This window comes from Leucoraja erinacea, chromosome 31, assembly GCF_028641065.1.
Source record: "Leucoraja erinacea ecotype New England chromosome 31, Leri_hhj_1, whole genome shotgun sequence".
NCBI lineage: Eukaryota > Metazoa > Chordata > Chondrichthyes > Rajiformes > Rajidae > Leucoraja > Leucoraja erinaceus.
In genome coordinates this window covers 9,178,906-9,195,941 of record NC_073407.1, presented here as the reverse complement: position 1 = coordinate 9,195,941, position 17,036 = coordinate 9,178,906, and the positions used below count along the sequence as shown (strand labels likewise).

Below are 17,036 nucleotides of genomic sequence, written 5' to 3'. Positions count from 1 at the left end.
GTTCATTGGCTATATTTAAGAGGGAGTTAGATATGGCCCTTGTGGCCAAGGGGATCAGAGGGTATGGAGAGAAGGCAGGTACGGGATACTGAGTTGGATGATCAGCCATGATCATATTGAATGGCGGTGCAGGCTCGAAGGGCCGAATGGCCTACTCCTGCACCTATTTTCTATGTCTATGTTTTTCTATCAACATATAATGCAGATGGGTAAGTCGCAACAATATGGTGTTCAGTCTACGGACAGCGTTAAAAGGGACAATCACCAGCACACTCGTGCACCACGAGCTATTTCACGGGCATTCATTAAGTAGTGTGGTTGTTCGCTGCCGAGAAATCCGTGCACAAATTCCAACACGGGATGGTGCTGGTTGACCTTGGACCTAAATGTGACTTGCCATTCGGAGAGCCAAGATGGTTTTCACAGACTGCTAAAGCCATCACGGTTCAGTCATGAGAAAAACAGAAGATACTTGCGAGACTTTCCCTTTTTTGGCATACTTGAAACAATTTTTGGAAATAATTTCCGTGGAGCCAGCAGGTGGTTTGTGGACACTGATCCCGCCATTAGCAGCCCGACTGTAAACTCAGCGGACCGAGTGAATAGACCTGGGAGTGGGTCGGACAGTCCGACAATGGAGGCTAATCTTCCCGGCTGTGTGAATTAATCAGCCGTGGGCACATTTTCTAAACCCCTGGCCGCATCTTGTTCCATCAAATCAGCGTCACAAAAACAATCGGAAAAGTTCACCATTTGAAGAGCTCGGCAAATCAAAAAAAGGGGGTGGGGGACCTCAGATCTCCAGTGAGTCTGAATTTGATCGGACTTTAATGCAAGGTCTGAATGCCCCACATTGCTCTGTTTTAGATGGTGATTAATTTAACCCCTGACCCATGTCAATTGATTCAGAGGAGCATATAATGACTATACAATAAGATCTCAAGAGGCATGAAATTCCCTCGCTGAAAGGTAGTACATCACAACTAAATACATTTTCCACAAGTTACCTTGGAGAAATATTGTATTTTGGTTTGTGTTTGAGTTTGTTGTGCATTGAAATAGAACAATACGCAATGTGCAAAGTAGTGAGCATCAGTAATGTGGGCGGCACGGTGGCAGCAGCGGTAGAGTTGCTGCGTTACAGCGCCAGAGACCCGAGTTCGATCCAGACTACGGGCGCTGTCTGGACAGAGTTTGTACGTTCTCCCCTTGATCACGTGGGTTTTCTCCTGGTGCTCCAGATTCCTCCCACACTCCAAAGACTCACAGGTTTGTAGGTTAATTGGCTTTGTGCACGTCGTAAATTGCCCCTAGTGTGTAGGATAGTGCTAGTGTGATCGCTGGTCGGCATGGACTCGATGGGCCGAGGGGCCTGTTTCCACACTGTATCTGTAAAATCTAAACTAAAGGTTCTGCCAGCTGAATTATTAGTGACACATTTTAAAAAGCTGTATTGTAACTATTTGCAGGGAATCCACATATAGGTTTAGTCAGTTTAAGTTATGTATTGTCATGTGCACGGAAAAACAGTGAAATGCTTGTTCTGTATACTGTCCATAAAATCATTCTATAGATGAGAACAATAGATCCTCTTCTGGAACAGTATGCAGAGAGTCGCCGTGTTCCAGCACCATCTTGCAAACTCCGAGTCTCTGGGAAGCCTGAACATTGCCCAAAGATAGGTTCAATTTGTTAATTCCTCACTTTGGTAACACTGGATGGGCGAAGTAGGTCAGAAGGTCATAAGGGATAGGAGTAGAATTAGGCCATTTGGCCCATCAAGTCTACTTCACCATTCAATCATGGCTGATCTATCTCTCCCTCCTAAACCCATTCTCCTGCCTTCTCCCCATAACCTCTGACATCTGTACTAATCAAGAATCTATCCATCTCTGCCTTAAAAATATCCAAAGCCTTCTATGGCAGAATTCCACTGATTCACCACCCTCTGACTAAAGACATTTCTCCTCATCTCCTTCCTAATAAAACGTCCTTTAATTCTGAGCCTATGTTCTCTAGTCCTAGACTCACACACTGGTGGAAACATCCTCCCCTCATCCACTCTATCCAAGCCTTTCACTGTTCTGTATGATTCAATGAGGAGTATATTTCTCACTTTAAGGCTAATAAATGGAGATCAAACAGGATTTATACCTAAGAGACACTCATTCAATAATTTGAGACGTTTGCTTAACATAATGCACTCACATAAACCTCACGACCAAGAGTTATCTATTATCTCACTGGATGCAGAAAAAGCATTTGATCAAGTAGAATGGGATTATATGATTAAAGTATTGCAAAAATTCCAATTGGGAGAAAACTTTATCGCATGGATAAAACTATTATATAACAAACCTACGGCTAGAATATTAACTAATAATATCTTATCCTCGAAATTTGAACTATCAAGGGGCAATAGACAAGGATGCTCATTATCACCGCTGTTATTTGCTTTGATAATTGAACCCCTTGCTGAAAAAATAAGAACACATCCGGATATTTATGGTTATAATACAAAATATTCAAAGAATAAAATATCCCTATATGCCGATGATGTACTACTGTACATCACAAAACCACAAATTAGTATACCAAACATATTAAACTTAATAGAGGACTTTGGATCCTTTTCAGGATATAGAATAAATTGGAACAAAAGTGAAATTATGTCGATAAAACCAAAAGACTCAACACAGCTTCGGAAATTTCCCTTTAAAATAGCCACAGAAAAATTCAAATATTTGGGAATTGAAATTACTAGAAATTACCAGGATATGTTTAAAGCCAATTATAATCCTTTACTCAAGAAATTGAATAATCTGATTAAATTCTGGAAAACACTTCCGATGTCCTTAATAGGCAGAATAAATGCTATTAAAATGGTTTTCTTACCACAAATTCTATACCTATTTCAATCAATACCTATATACCTCCCAAAAAAGTTTTTCAAAAAATTGGACTCAGACATTACAAATTTTATATGGGATTATAAATCCCATAGAATACAAATAGCACACCTTAATAAACGAAAAGAGCTGGGGGGTCTAGCACTCCCTAATTTTATGTATTATAACTGGGCAGTAAATATTAAAAATATGATTCACCTGCTGGACAATTCTGCACAGCAGGCGGACTGGATGGTAATGGAAAAAGGGGACTGCTCCCCGAGTAATATAGGAGCGATCATCCTCTCACCAACAAATTTGAATAATAAAAATTATAATAAAAATCCAATTATACATAACACAATAAGAAGATGGAAACAAATAAAACAGACTCTAAAATTAAGAAACTTATCTCTTTTAATACCAATAGTCAATAATCCATCGTTTAAACCATCAATCATAGACAAATCATTTATACAATGGGAAAGAATGGGAATTAAAACGCTCGAAGATCTGTATGAATTAGGGAATTTACTGTCATTTCAACAACTACAACTGAAATATAATTTGAAAAATAACCAATATTTTAAATATCTTCAAATCTGTGATTATTTGAAAAAATACACAAAAGACTATCATAATATGTCTTCCGACTTATTGGATGAAGCAATGAAGACCAAGGCGGAATCAGCTAATTTAATATCGTACTTATATAACATCATTTTAAACATAGAAATACCCACAACAGATGGAATTAGAAAAGATTGGGAACAAGAATTAGCTATAAAAATCTCAAAAGGGACCTGGGATAATCATTTACTACAGGTGCATAAATGTTCGATCAACGTACGGCATACGCTCATCCAATTTAAAACATTGCATAGATTATATTATTCAAAAACTAAATTAAATAAAATCTTCCCTAATGTTTCACCAATCTGTGATAAATGCCTATGTCAAGAAGCTACCATAGCGCACTCTTTTGTTTTTTGTACAAAAATCCAAAAATTCTGGTATGAAATATTTGATATTTTTTCAAAATTGATCAAAATAAAACTGGTACCAAAAACAGAATGGATTATCTTCGGAATATCGGAAGATAACCCTGAATTAAACGTGTTTCAGAAGAATTTATTTAATTACGGGCTAATAATGGGAAAAAACAGCTTATACTTAATTCTGGAAAAAAAATGCGCCGACACCAACAATAAAATGTGGATATCAAATATGTTTGAAACATTACACCTGGAAGAGATGAGATTCTTCCTAGCAGGTAAAGCAGACCAATTTCAAAAGACGTGGTCTATGTTTCTGGACCTATTACAAGTATGAGGTGCAATAGTAATCTAAAAAAAAACAAATATATAAATAAGCGGAATCAGGACCTGGTAACGGGAGGTAAAATAACAAAAACAGACTTGGTTGGTAGTCCCCTCTCTGCGGAGTTTAATGTTATAATAGAGCGATTGTTTCTACTTTCTCCTTCTTTCCTTTCTAGGGTCTATTTTCTCACTTTACTTCCTTCTCTAACTTCTTTCCTAAGGGGCTTTCTTTTCCTTACACTCTCGCACTGCACGATTCTCTTGCACTTTCTTTACTTTCCTAACTTCTACTTTTTTCTTAAAGCTCTAAATAAAAAAAAAAATGAAGCGGTATAAAAAATGTATCAAGATATATGTGTTGTGTAGAATTGTAATTTACCGTACTTTAAAAAAAAAAAAAAAAAAAAAAAAAAAAAAAAAAAAAAAAAAAAAAAGGCCGGGGTGTCGTGGTGGCCCTGGATGGGTGAATGAGGGGTGGGCCTGGCCCAGCGCGATGCCGTCGGCTCCACCCACCTTCCATCCGCTCGCTCGCCCGGCTGCTGTAGGGCCTCCCGCGACTGCCTCCGCAAACACCACTGCCTGCGACCACCGCAAATACGCAGTCCGTCACCTTTAGCAACCGCCCCTCTGCTTCCACTCGCCAACGTCATCATGTCCCAAATCCAGAGCCGATCACGGACCTTTAAAGGGATTTCTTTTGAGGGATCATGAACCGTTCACAGCCACCAACATTCCCCTTCACCTTCCACAGCTGGATTGGCAACATCATTAACGCCATGGGGTGGGAATCCCTTTGATGGTGATTAATGTCAGAGGGTGGTGAATCTGTGGAATTCATTTCCACGGAAGGCTGTGGAGGCCAAGTCAATGGATATTTTTCAGGCAGAGATAGATGGAATCTTGATTAATACGGGTGTCAGGGGTTAGGGGGCAAAGGCAGGAGAATGGGGTTAGGAGGGAGAGATAGATCAGCCATGATTGAATGGCGGAGTAGACTTGATGGGTCAAATGGCCTAATTCTGCTCCTATCACTTATGAACTGACATCGGTGCCTATCCCTGAAGAAGTTGCCGAACCTGTCATGAAAGATACTGGGGAAATGTAATCCTAGCAAGGCCATGATGTTACATACTGTGTGGAAGCTATTGTGCTATGGGAAAAAATATAGCACGGGCGATTTCAAATTTATCACCAACACAAGGCCAGTTTTCTGGGGTTAGAACATAGAACGTGCAAACGTACAGCACAGGAACAGGCCCTTCGGCCCACAATGTCTATGCCCAACATGATGCCAGGTGAAACTGATCTGCACTGTCTGTACATGATCTGTATTCCTCTAATTTGCTGCTATATCTTACTTCACACAAACACTTAACATTTTCTGCCCAGTAATGAGCATATGGGAGTTTCTTTATGAGTGTATGAGAGACCTTGCACGCAATCAATTCTGGAATATAAACCAATTTTCTTACCTATTATCGAATACCGAACCTTATCAGGTCCAGAAACCCCCAAGTGTTTTATGCTGTAAGACCATATCAACCATAAACTCCAACTGATTTGATGTACAGATTCAATATTTCATGCAATAGCATGTAATAAAATATATAATATAATAATAATAATATCATGATGCATACATGTGCTCATGGGTGGCACAGTGGCGCAGCGGTAGAGCTGCTGTCTTCCAGCACCAGAGACCTGGGTTCGATCCTGACTACGGGTGCTATCTGTATGGAGTTTGTAGGTTCTCCCCGTGACCTGCATTGTTTTTCTCCGAGACCTCCGTTTCCTCCCACCTCCCAAAGACATACATGTTAATTGGCTTGGTGTCACTGTACTCCCTAGTGTGTGTAGGATAGCATTAGTGTGCGGGGACCCAGTGGGCCGAAGGACCTGTTTCCACGCTGTATCTCTAAACTAAACAAGCAACTGCAGATGCTGATTTACCAAAGAAAGGCACAAAATGCTGGAGTTACATGACAATTACTGGCCAGCACGTGTTCAGTGTTCAAGTGAAGCGGGATAGGGTGAGAACAGATTTTCTCCTGTTCAGTGGATATGCAGCAAATTAGAGCAATGTGGATCCCGTGCAGACAGAGGAGATTAATTTAATTTAGCATCATGTTCGGCATGGACATGGTCCTGTGCCATGCGACATCCTATATTTCTATGTTCTACGACACCAAGAATTCATGGCCACAGATGGCTGTGGAGGCCAAGTCAATATATATTTTTTAAGGCGGAGATTGACAGATTCTTGATTAGTAAGAGTTATGTGGAGAAGGCAGGAGAATGGGGTTGAGGGAAAGATAGATCAGCCATGATTGAAGGGCGGAGTGACAATGGGCTGAATGGCTGATCTGCTCCTAGAACCTATGAATTTATGAACCAGTTTTAGAAACATAGAAACATAGATGAACCTGATGACTTTTTTTCTATGACTTTTTGAAATTTGCAAAGAAGTAATTTGGCTCATCGGAAAGAGGGCCTCTCATGTGTTGCCATGAACTGCGTAACATCTTTGTGTTCATTGTCTGTAGCAGGGGAGGGGGGGGGAGGGGGATCGGACATCACAGCACAATTAAAAGTTGCAGAGGGAGTGAATGCTTAGCTGAGGATGTACTGACTGCTCTTGCGTGGGGCTGGTCTGCATAACGGGCCGCGCTGCCAATGAAGTGAGCAGACACAAAGCAAGTAAGGCATGATGAGCGTTCTGTGGAAAACGTCAGGTTAAAACAGTCAGCTGCAGTTCAGCACACACACACACACGCACACACACACACACACACACACACACACACACACACACACACACACACACACACACACACACACACACACACACACACACACACACACACACACACACACACACATGCACACACACACTTACACACATGCACACGCACACACATCCTCGTGTTTGTTTCCAAGGGAGTCTAACAACTCTCACAGAGACAACAGAGATTAGAGAGATAACTCAAGCAAGCCCAACCAGTAACACTGTGCATGTTGTCTTAGAGCAGTTCGAATTGCACGCTGAAAAAAAAAAGGGACATCCTTAAAGTTAGACGACTCTACCAATTTACAGTTCTCTTCTAAATCCCTCACAAGTCCAGAAAGAATGACGAGCTGAGGGAAGTGTGGGTCATCACAGGTCTCTGTTGCAATGTAAAGTGTAAGGACGAAGAGACAAGCATTCTCCGTGTCACCGTTGACAGGAGGCAGCTGGGAGAGGATAAAGAGCAGGAGGAGGAGGAGGAGGAGGAGGATTACCAGCAAGTCCAACTTACAGTATATTAAAGTGCAGCCCTCTTCATATTGGCTGGTTTAATTACTAATCGCTTTTGCCTGACTGGCATCAGAAAAGCACACTCAGTGTTTGTTGTGGTCGGACACAAACACACAGGCCGGACGCAAAGCTACCATGAAGTCTTTCCTCTCTCAAGTGTTCTTCTGGGCAATGCTTCTCAATACAGGTACCGACGTCTACATTATTATCTTTATACATAAGACTGCCTATTTGTAAAACAGGGGCTTAGCTTGTGGCAACCTTTTAAACTGAACCGCTTGGAGCTTGGAGCTGGTCGATATAAAAGTCTTTATTCGTCAGTGCTGCCTGTTTGCAACAGGTATTCTGAAGAATGGTTCTTGTTTTAAATTAATGGCTGCTAGTTCCACATGATTGTATAACCTCTGAATAATCCCTAACAAGTTTAGTGCATTCAGGGAAGGACATGCCCGAGACAGTATCTTGTGTTAGGTTGTTGTTCATTTCAAATCTGATCCATATGATCTATCTTTACAGTCAGATCAGTGTTCCACTCAAAGTTTGAGCCGGTTAGTTACCAATTTTTTTAAAACTTATAACATTGTGCTATATTTTCCTAACCCTTCCAAAAATAACCTGATTCACAAAGTCAAGAGTAATACATTTTTTAAATTTAAATTCACCTGTTAGAGAGCTGTCGGATTTTTCGCAAAGTACTGTTTGGTTCTGTTTTAAAGTTAGAGCTTTTATGAAGAGTTTTCATGATGGAATGCTGTTCACTGCAATAACCTCCATTTATTTTGTCTCTTTAATGCAACAAAGCTGTCACAAGTGTTTCAAAGGAGCACTATTGCACAAAAATAGTGATGCTTAATTACAAGAGGAGGTGGTGGCGTTGGTAGCTAAACACTTTGGTCAAGGCTGGAGAATTCTAAGTCTTAAACGAAAGGGGAGGGAGGAAGAGAAAAACAGACAGACAACACGAGAGAGGGAGGGAAAAAAACTTGGGAGGGTGAGTGAGGGGGAGGGAGGGAGAGCAGGGGAGAGATAACGGCATAAGAAACGGTCGAGAGAGAGAGAGAGAAAAGAAAAAGACAGAGAAGAAGGGAGGGAAAATGGGCAAGAGAGGAAAAGGTAGAGGGAGAGAAAAAAGGGACAGAGAGCGGGAGGAAGATGGAGGGGAAAAAAAAGTATAGAGAGAGAGAGAGAAAAGAGAAAGATTGAGAGAGGGAGGAAGAGAGAGAAAAATACAAAGAAAAATATAATGTGAAAAATGAGTGAGAGAGAGAGAGAGTGAGAGTGTGAAAAGGGAATGAGAGAAGAGCAAAAAAAGAGCAAGAGAGGGTGTGTGGGAGAGAGAGGATAAGACAGAGATAAAAGGTATAGAAATATCACATCCATTTTCTCCAGAGATGCTGCCTGACCTGCTGAATTATCCCAGCACGTTGTGTCGTGTTCTATAAACCACCGTAATGTGCGGTGAGGTCAATGGCTTGGGAGGCACTGGCTAGTATCAGTGGCCCAGCCCTCCCTGTATTAATCACCGAGTCTCCCCGGGGAGAGAGAGAGGTGGAGCCGGGGCTGTGTGCGTGAAGCACGGCGACTGGAGGGGCGGGAGCGTTTCCCCGGGACTGTGAGGGAACGACCCACCTTCCCCTCTCCCCCTTCTCCATTCCCCCTGACACCCCCCTCCCCGTCTACCCCTTGCTTCCTCCTCCACCCCTCTACTCTCCATCCACCCCTCTATCCCCCCTCCACCCGGGGTAGATCTACCCGAGCCGAGAGTACATTACTACAGCGCGAGGCCCCCTTAGGCGCGGGGCCCAATTGGGAGCTCTCAGCGGCCCAGAGCCTCCCAATCAACCTACCAGTCAGCGCCGCCAGCAGTGGAATCCAATGATGCGCCGCTGCTGCTGAAGCTCGCTAACGTGGAGGGAGAGCGAGGTAGCGTCAATTACGTGGGCTGAGCCTACGTTATTGACGCTCGCTCTCCCTCCACTGGGCTCAAGACACGCCCCCTCAGTGAGGCAGATGTGATCGCTGCCTCCCCTGGTGCATTGTCATTGCAGTTTTACGACGAGACCAGCGAGCCTAAATTTAATATATTTATGCGTGAAATAAGCCACCTGCACTATGGACGGCGAGGACATGTAATGAAGGGGTTTACAAACATTACATTGGTGACATACATAGAGATAGTAACAGGCACACGCTTATTGCCCGCGCTCCATCCAGTTCCTGAGAGGTTGCGCAATCAGAGAGGAGGCTCAGCTTGTCACTGCCTCACCTCTCATCTCTCCCTGTATTTGCAGCGGAGCTGTGCAAATTTGGCGACTTTGACTATAAAAGATTATTAGATTCATATAGAAATGACATTTATAACACAGATCAGTGGAAAAATCTTTATCTTTATTTTATTATTATTTTTCTTTACTTTTCTTAACAGCTAATTTCATTGGGAGTTTGACAGGTGAGGCTCTGCCTCCCCTGACCGCACGTCCCTGATAGACCATCATCTCCAGGTCCTTGTTTCAATACTACAGTTTAGTTTTCTCTTCATATAAACAACTTTCTGTGACACAATGCCAATGAAACATTTCTTCATACCTTGGATTGGTTTATCCTGCATAAATAATACTCACAGATGCTGCCTGACCTGCACGGCATTTCCGGCATCTTCCGTTTTATTGTTAAATCCCTGGAAAGTTAAACATTATTTATTTCTCTACAGATGCAGTCTGACCTGCTGAGTATATCCAGCATTCTCAGTTTTATGTGAAAAGTATTCTGTTCGACCAGGACCTGTTGGAATTGAATGCTTGATCAAAGAATGGTGATGCCCACCAGTGTAATGCACAAACATGTCGCTAGTTATCCATCCCTTCGTATTGTGCATTGTGCAAAAGAATAGACAAAAGGACTCGAAATGCTGGAGTAGCTCAGCAGGTCAGGCAGTATCTCTGGACGGGTGATGTTTTGGCTCAAGAACCTTCGTATATTGAGGAGATTCGGCAGTAGGGCAGTCCAAAAGGTAGAGACCAGGAACTAGGATGCTGGTTAATACACAAAAGGACATAAAGTGCTGGAGTAACGCAGCAGCTCAGGCAACATCTCCGGAGAACATGGATAGGTGTCGAGACCCTACAAATTAGTCTCTATTTAGAACCGAACAAAAGGCAGAGATGGATTTTCAAGTGTCAAGTGACAAGTCAGTTTATTGTCATGTGTCCCTGATAGGGCAATGAAATTCTTGCTTTGCTTCAGCACACAGGAGTTACTCATTTAAATCATTAGTGATTGATTATTAAGGGTATTAAGGATTGTGGGGAGAAGGCAGGAGAGTGGAGTTGAGAGAGAAGGTTAGATCGATCGGAGGAGACTCAATGGTCTAATTCTGCTCCTGTGACTTATCATGAACTTATGAAAATACATTGTATTTCCTATGGTACAAAACAGGCTGCTTTTCCTCTTTCCACAGGGGTGACGTGCCAGGCCAACATCAATGAATGCGAGGGGGATCCGTGTGAAAACGGGGGTGTCTGTGAAGATGGTGTGGCGGACTTCACCTGCCACTGTCCCCCCAGGGACGAGGAGGGAGTGGTGTGGGGGGGGAAGAGCTGCTCGGTCGAACTGACCGGCTGCCTGGAGCACAATTGCCACAACGGGGCCACGTGTGTGCCCCTCCTGCTGCAAGAGATCCACACCCACCTCTGCAGCTGCCCTCCCGGCTTCTACGACGCTTCCTGCTCAACCTCCACCACCTTCTCCCTGTCCGACGGCTTTGTGGTCGTGCAGGGGGCCGAGGCTGGGAACGGGACCAGCAGACGTACGGCCGACGACTCGATCAGTATCAGCGTGAGCTTTCGGACCACCCTGCCGCACTCGCTGCTGATATACCGGGGCAACCTGCTGGACGAGTACATCCGCGTCCAGATCTTCAGCGGCAAGCTGATGTCTATGGCCACCATAAGCGAGCAGATTCTGGGCATCTCCTTCAGCCAGTCGGTCAATGACGGGGCCTGGCACGAACTGAGGGTGATCCTGGGCAAGAACCTGCTGGTGATGTTGACACATCCAGCTTGTCCAAACCAGACTTGCTCGGACTCGAAGCCCATCACATCGGCCACTCTCCCCCCGCTCAACACCTTCCAGACGACGCACATCGGCGGCGAATACGGAACGTACTTTTCAGCTCAGGAGAACTTCACCGGCTGCATGCGGGATTTGGAAATCGATAACGAGCCCATACTGCCACAGACCATCTCCGACAATCTGGCGTGGAATTTCAAGCTGGGCTGTGAGAAGACGGACTGGTGCGAGCAGGACCCCTGTCACGGCAACGGGAAGTGCGTGGACCTGTGGACAAGCTACATCTGTGAATGTTTCCGACCGTACGTGGGTCCAACTTGCACCCAAGGTCAGCAGATTGCAGCGTTTGCTCTGGTGCGCTCTTTGGAAGAGGCAACGGATGACACTTAAGGGCTCTGTCTGTCAGGGTTGGGATGAGGTCGGCAAGTCCTTGTCTGAACCCTACAGACTCCATGGTAAAAAACACACACAAAGCATACAAGCTCACACAGAAAAGCTGGAGAAACTCAGCGGGTGCAGCAGCATCTATGGAGCGAAGGAAATAGGCAACGTTTCGGGCCGAAACCCTTCTTCAGACTGATCGGGGGGTAGGGGTGGGTCGGGACAAGAAAGGGAAAAGGAGGAGTAGCCAGAAGGCTGGAGGGTGGGAGGAGACAGCAGGGGAGCTGAGGAAGGGGAGGAGACAGCAAGGACTAACAGAATTGGGAGAATTCGATGTTCATGCCCCGGGGGTGTAGACTCCCCAAACGGAATATGAGGTGCTGTTCCTCCAATTTCCGGTGCTGCTCGCTGTGGCCAAGCATACAAGCTCATTCAGTGACAACGTGAAGCGCATCCATAAAGGTTGACGAGGGCAGAGTCGTAGATGTCGTCTGTATGGCTTTCAGCAAGGCCTTTGATAAGTACAGGGAAGAACTGCAGATGCTGGTTTAAACCGAAGATAGACACAAAAAGCTGGAGTAACTCAGCAGGACAGGCAGCATCTCTGGAGAGAAGGAATGAATGGGTGTCGTTTCGGGTCGAGACACTTCTTCAGACTGAAGAACCCATACCTCCTCTCCAGAGATGCTCCCTGTCCCGCTGAGTTACTCCAGCTCTTTATGTCTATCTTAGGCCTTTGATAAGGTTCCTCATTAGAGGCTGCTCTTGATCGGTGCTGGGCCCATTGCTGTTTGTAGTTTGTATCAATGATTTGGGTGATAATGTATATATGATTAGTACGTTTGCAGATGACACTAAAATGGGTGCTATTGTAGATAGTGGAGTTTAGAAGGATGGGGGAAGGGGGGCGGGGGGAACCTCATTGAAACTTACCCAATAGTGAAAGGCCTGGATAGAGTGGCTGTGGAGAGGAGATTTCCACTAAGCAGGAGAGTCTAGGATCAGTGGACACAGCCTCAGAATGAAAGAACGTTCCCTTTGGAAGGAGATGAGGAGAAATTCCTTTAGTCAAAGGGTGGTGAATCTGTGGAATTAATTGCCATAGAAGGTTGTGCAGCCCATCAAGGCAGCGATAGATTGATAGATAGATACTTGAATAGTACAGGTGTCAGGGGTTCTGGGTAGAAGGCAGGAGAATGGGGTTAGGAGGGAGGGTTAGATCTCTCCTGGAATTGCAGGCCTGAGTTATGTAGAACAGTACAGCACAGGAATGGCCCTTCGGCCCACAATGATGTTCGTGCCAAGCATGGTGACATTAAACTGATCCCTGTACATGATCCATATCCCTCTGTTCCCCCTGCACTTCATGTGCCTATCTAAAAGCTTCTTAAATGCTACTATCATATCTGCCTCCACTACCACCACTGTACAAGCGTTCCAAGCTCCCACCCCTCTCAATTGCCCCGAACATCTCCATTAATGTTCCCTCCTCTCCCCTTATTGCTGCGCCCTCTAGTGTTGGACATTTCCACCCTGGGAGACAGGTTCTGACTGGGGTAGAAATGACCTGCTACAGTTGCTGCTACAGCACTGACTCCTCTTACAACCTCACCCTAGTCCCCACATGGCCAGACAGGGGCTTACATCTCACCACGCTGGTATCCTGAGACTTGGTTCATTAAGCAAGAGATGATGGTTCAAATCCAGCTGCCCTTGAAAATGAAGGATTGAAATTCAGTTGATTAAATACGAGTCATGGGGTCACAGAGAAACAGCAATGAAACAGACCCTTTCACCCACTGAGTCCATGTTGACTGTAACCACCCACCCACCCACAGCGGCTGATTGACCCACTGACCATTTAGAATTTGGGAGGAAAATGGAGCACCCGGGAAGAAATCTACTTGGTCACATGGAGAACATGCAAACACTGTCTAGACACACACTGTCTAGACACACACTGTCTGGGACACACACTGTCTGGGACACACACTGTCTAGACACACACTGTCTAGACACACACTGTCTGGGACACACACTGTCTGTCTGGGACACACACTGTCTAGACACACACTGTCTAGACATACACTCTCTGGGACATACGTCTGGGACACACACTGTCTGGACACACACTGTCTGGGACACACATTGTCTGGGACACACACACTGTCTAGACACACTGTACCAGGGATCGCACTATGTTCTGAACTGTTCTACCACCTCCTCTTCTTTCCCTCTCTGCAGAATACAAGCCGGTGACCTTCAGCCACAACAACTCCAGCAGCTCCGCATCTTTCGTCATCACGAATAATCCAGGCTCCAAATTTGTTATTTCGTTTTATATCCGTACACGGAAACCGAGCGGCCTGATCTTGCAGCTCCGTAATGCCACGGCACCCTACCTCTCCGTGTACCTGAAGAACGGTGACATCTCCTTCAAAGCCCAAGGCACCAAGCTGGCCTCCACCATACACCTGGTCGACGGCACGAGACGCCTTGTGGAAATCCACCTGAATGACGGCTGGCTGACGGTGAAGGAATCCAAAGTCGTTATGTTGGAGGGCCTGTTGCCCCGTGTGGCCATTCACCCGCTCGATACTATCCACTTTGGTCATTATACGGAGGAGGATTCTGCGCTCTGGGGAGGACCTTTCAAAGGCTGCCTGCAGGACGTTAGAATCAACGATAATCTACTGGAGTTTTTCCCGATGAAAATCAAGAACCATACCACGTGGCCGGGAGCTTACACCAATAAAACACTTGTGAACGTGCTGAATAATTGTATCAGTGATGATTCCTGCAAGGTAAAAGCACTCTTGTTGTTCAATCCCAGGCCATGACTCTCACTGGCACCGATGGCATTAGTTGAGTTTAGTTAGTGTCACGTGTACCGAGGTACAGTGAGAACCTTTTGTTGCGTGTTAGCCAGTCAGCAGAAAGTCAATACATGATTACAATCGAGCCGTCCACAGTATTCAGGTGTACACATGATAAGAGGAATAATAGACACAAAATGCTGGAGTAATTCAGCGGGACAGGGAGCATCTCTGCAGAGAAGGAATGGGTGACATTTTGGGTCGAGACCCTTCTTCAGCCTGAAACGTCACCCATTCCTTCTCCCCAGAGACGCTGCCTGCTCCGCTGAGTTACAGCAGCATTTTGTGTCCACCTTTGATTTAAACCAGTTCTTTCCTACACATAAATGGAATAATGCTGTAGTTAGCTTCGTTTATTGTCACGTGTACTGAGGAACAGTGAAAAGCTTTATTTGCCTGCTAGCCAGTCAACGGAAAGACAAGCCATGATTACAATCGAGCCATTCGCAGTGATATGATATGCCATTTATTGTCACTATACATGTACAGTGAAACTGAAAGCTGCTCGTACTCAGTGCATACATACAATTTTACACAAAAAAACAAGAAACAGAAAAACAAAACAGAAGTGAGATGGGGGGGGGGGAATAGGTGCACAAATTCTACGGCGCTACATACATATATACATATATACAGATGGAAGTCCGTGTTGGGCGGTGTAGTCACTGCATGTGTGGATTTGAATTTATGGTAGATATAATTCTCGGGAAGCAGCTATTCCTGAGTCTGTTTGTCCTGGATTTGATGCACCTATAGCGCCTTCCAGAGGGCAGCAGGTCGAACAGTCCAAACGCAGGATGGGAGCTGTCTTTGGTGATCTTCTTTGCCCTGCTAAGGCAGCGGGAGGTGTAGATGTCCATCAGGGAGGGGAGAGGGCAACCAATGATCCTCTGCGCTGTCCTGTTTACCCTCTGAAGCCTCTCCCTGTCTGCCATGGTGCAGCTGCCATACCATGCTGTAATGCAGTATGTCAGCAGGCTCTCGATGGACGAGCGGTAGAAGGTCAGCAGCAGGTTAGAGTCCAGGTTGTGCTTCCTGAGGACCCTCAGGAAGTGCAGCCGCTGCTGAGCCTTCTTGATGACCGCCGTCGTGTTGTCCGTCCAGGAGATGTCAGCCGCGATATGGACGCCGAGAAACCGGAAGGTGTTGACCCTCTCCACACACTCGCCGTTAATGTGTAGGGGGACTAAGTCGGTGCTGTGCCTCCTGAAGTCGACAATGAGCTCTTTTTTTTCAGGTGTTCAGAGCCAGATTGTTTTCTGAGCACCAGGTTGTCAACTTCAGGACTTCCTCTCTGTAGGCTGCCTCGTCTCCCTTTGAAATAAGTCCGACCACAGTGTGTCGTCAGCAAATTTGACGATGCGCATTTTGTGGGCCGGACTACAGTCGTAGGTGTAGAGACAGTATAAGAGGGGGCTTAGCACACAGCCCTGTGGGGAACCGGTACTCAACCTGCGAGTGGAGGAGAGGTGGGGGCCGAGTCTCACAGTCTGGGGCCGGTTTGTGAGGAAATCCTTAATCCAGGCACATGTGACAGTGGGGAGGCCGAGAGTGACCAGTTTACCAATGAGGATGTCCGGGATGATTGTATTAAAGGCTGAACTAAAATCCACAAAGAGCATCCGGACGTAGCTCTGCCCCTGCTCCAGATGGCTCAGCACAGAGTGGAGAGCTACGGTGATGGCGTCTTCTGTGGATCTGTTTTGGCGATAAAGTGTACAGGTACATGATAAAGGGAATAACATGAATAACATTTAGCGCAAGATGAGGTCCAGTAAAGTCCGATCAGTTCATATATTTTAAATAATATCTATCCATTAGTACTGTCAGGTGTACTGGCACCTTTAAAAAGTTCAAAAGCAGATTTTCAAAATTTGTTGGTTTTAATATTACAAAATGATGACTGAATTTTAAATATATAATTTGTTCATCAAATTAGGCGGTCAGACCCTTAAAGAGCTTAAGTGGTGGAAGGTTGAAGATCTTCCATAGACAATAGCAATATATGCGTCTCAGCATATTTTAGTCCACACAAAAGGGATGGCATTCTTCACTCTATTATGTAAATAGCAACAGATTAGCATGCCAATTATTGCACTGGGTGGGCGATTTTCATGTTATCCCAGATGCTCCGGACCCCTCACAGATCCAAAGACATGCTGGCAGCTTAATTGACCCCAGTAAATTACACATTGGGGCAAAAATA

General features: G+C 45.1%; 1 protein-coding gene across 1 annotated transcript in view; it reads left to right on the top strand.

The window, feature by feature from the left end:
- Window positions 1-17,036, top strand: part of LOC129711793 (protein crumbs homolog 2-like) — a 129,659-nt gene that overhangs the window by 91,781 nt on the left and 20,842 nt on the right. The window contains exons 7-8 of the mRNA XM_055659728.1: window positions 10,963-11,901; window positions 14,199-14,758. Of these exons, the coding sequence (XP_055515703.1) occupies window positions 10,963-11,901; window positions 14,199-14,758 (1,499 nt within the window). The remainder of the gene's footprint in view (window positions 1-10,962; window positions 11,902-14,198; window positions 14,759-17,036) is intronic.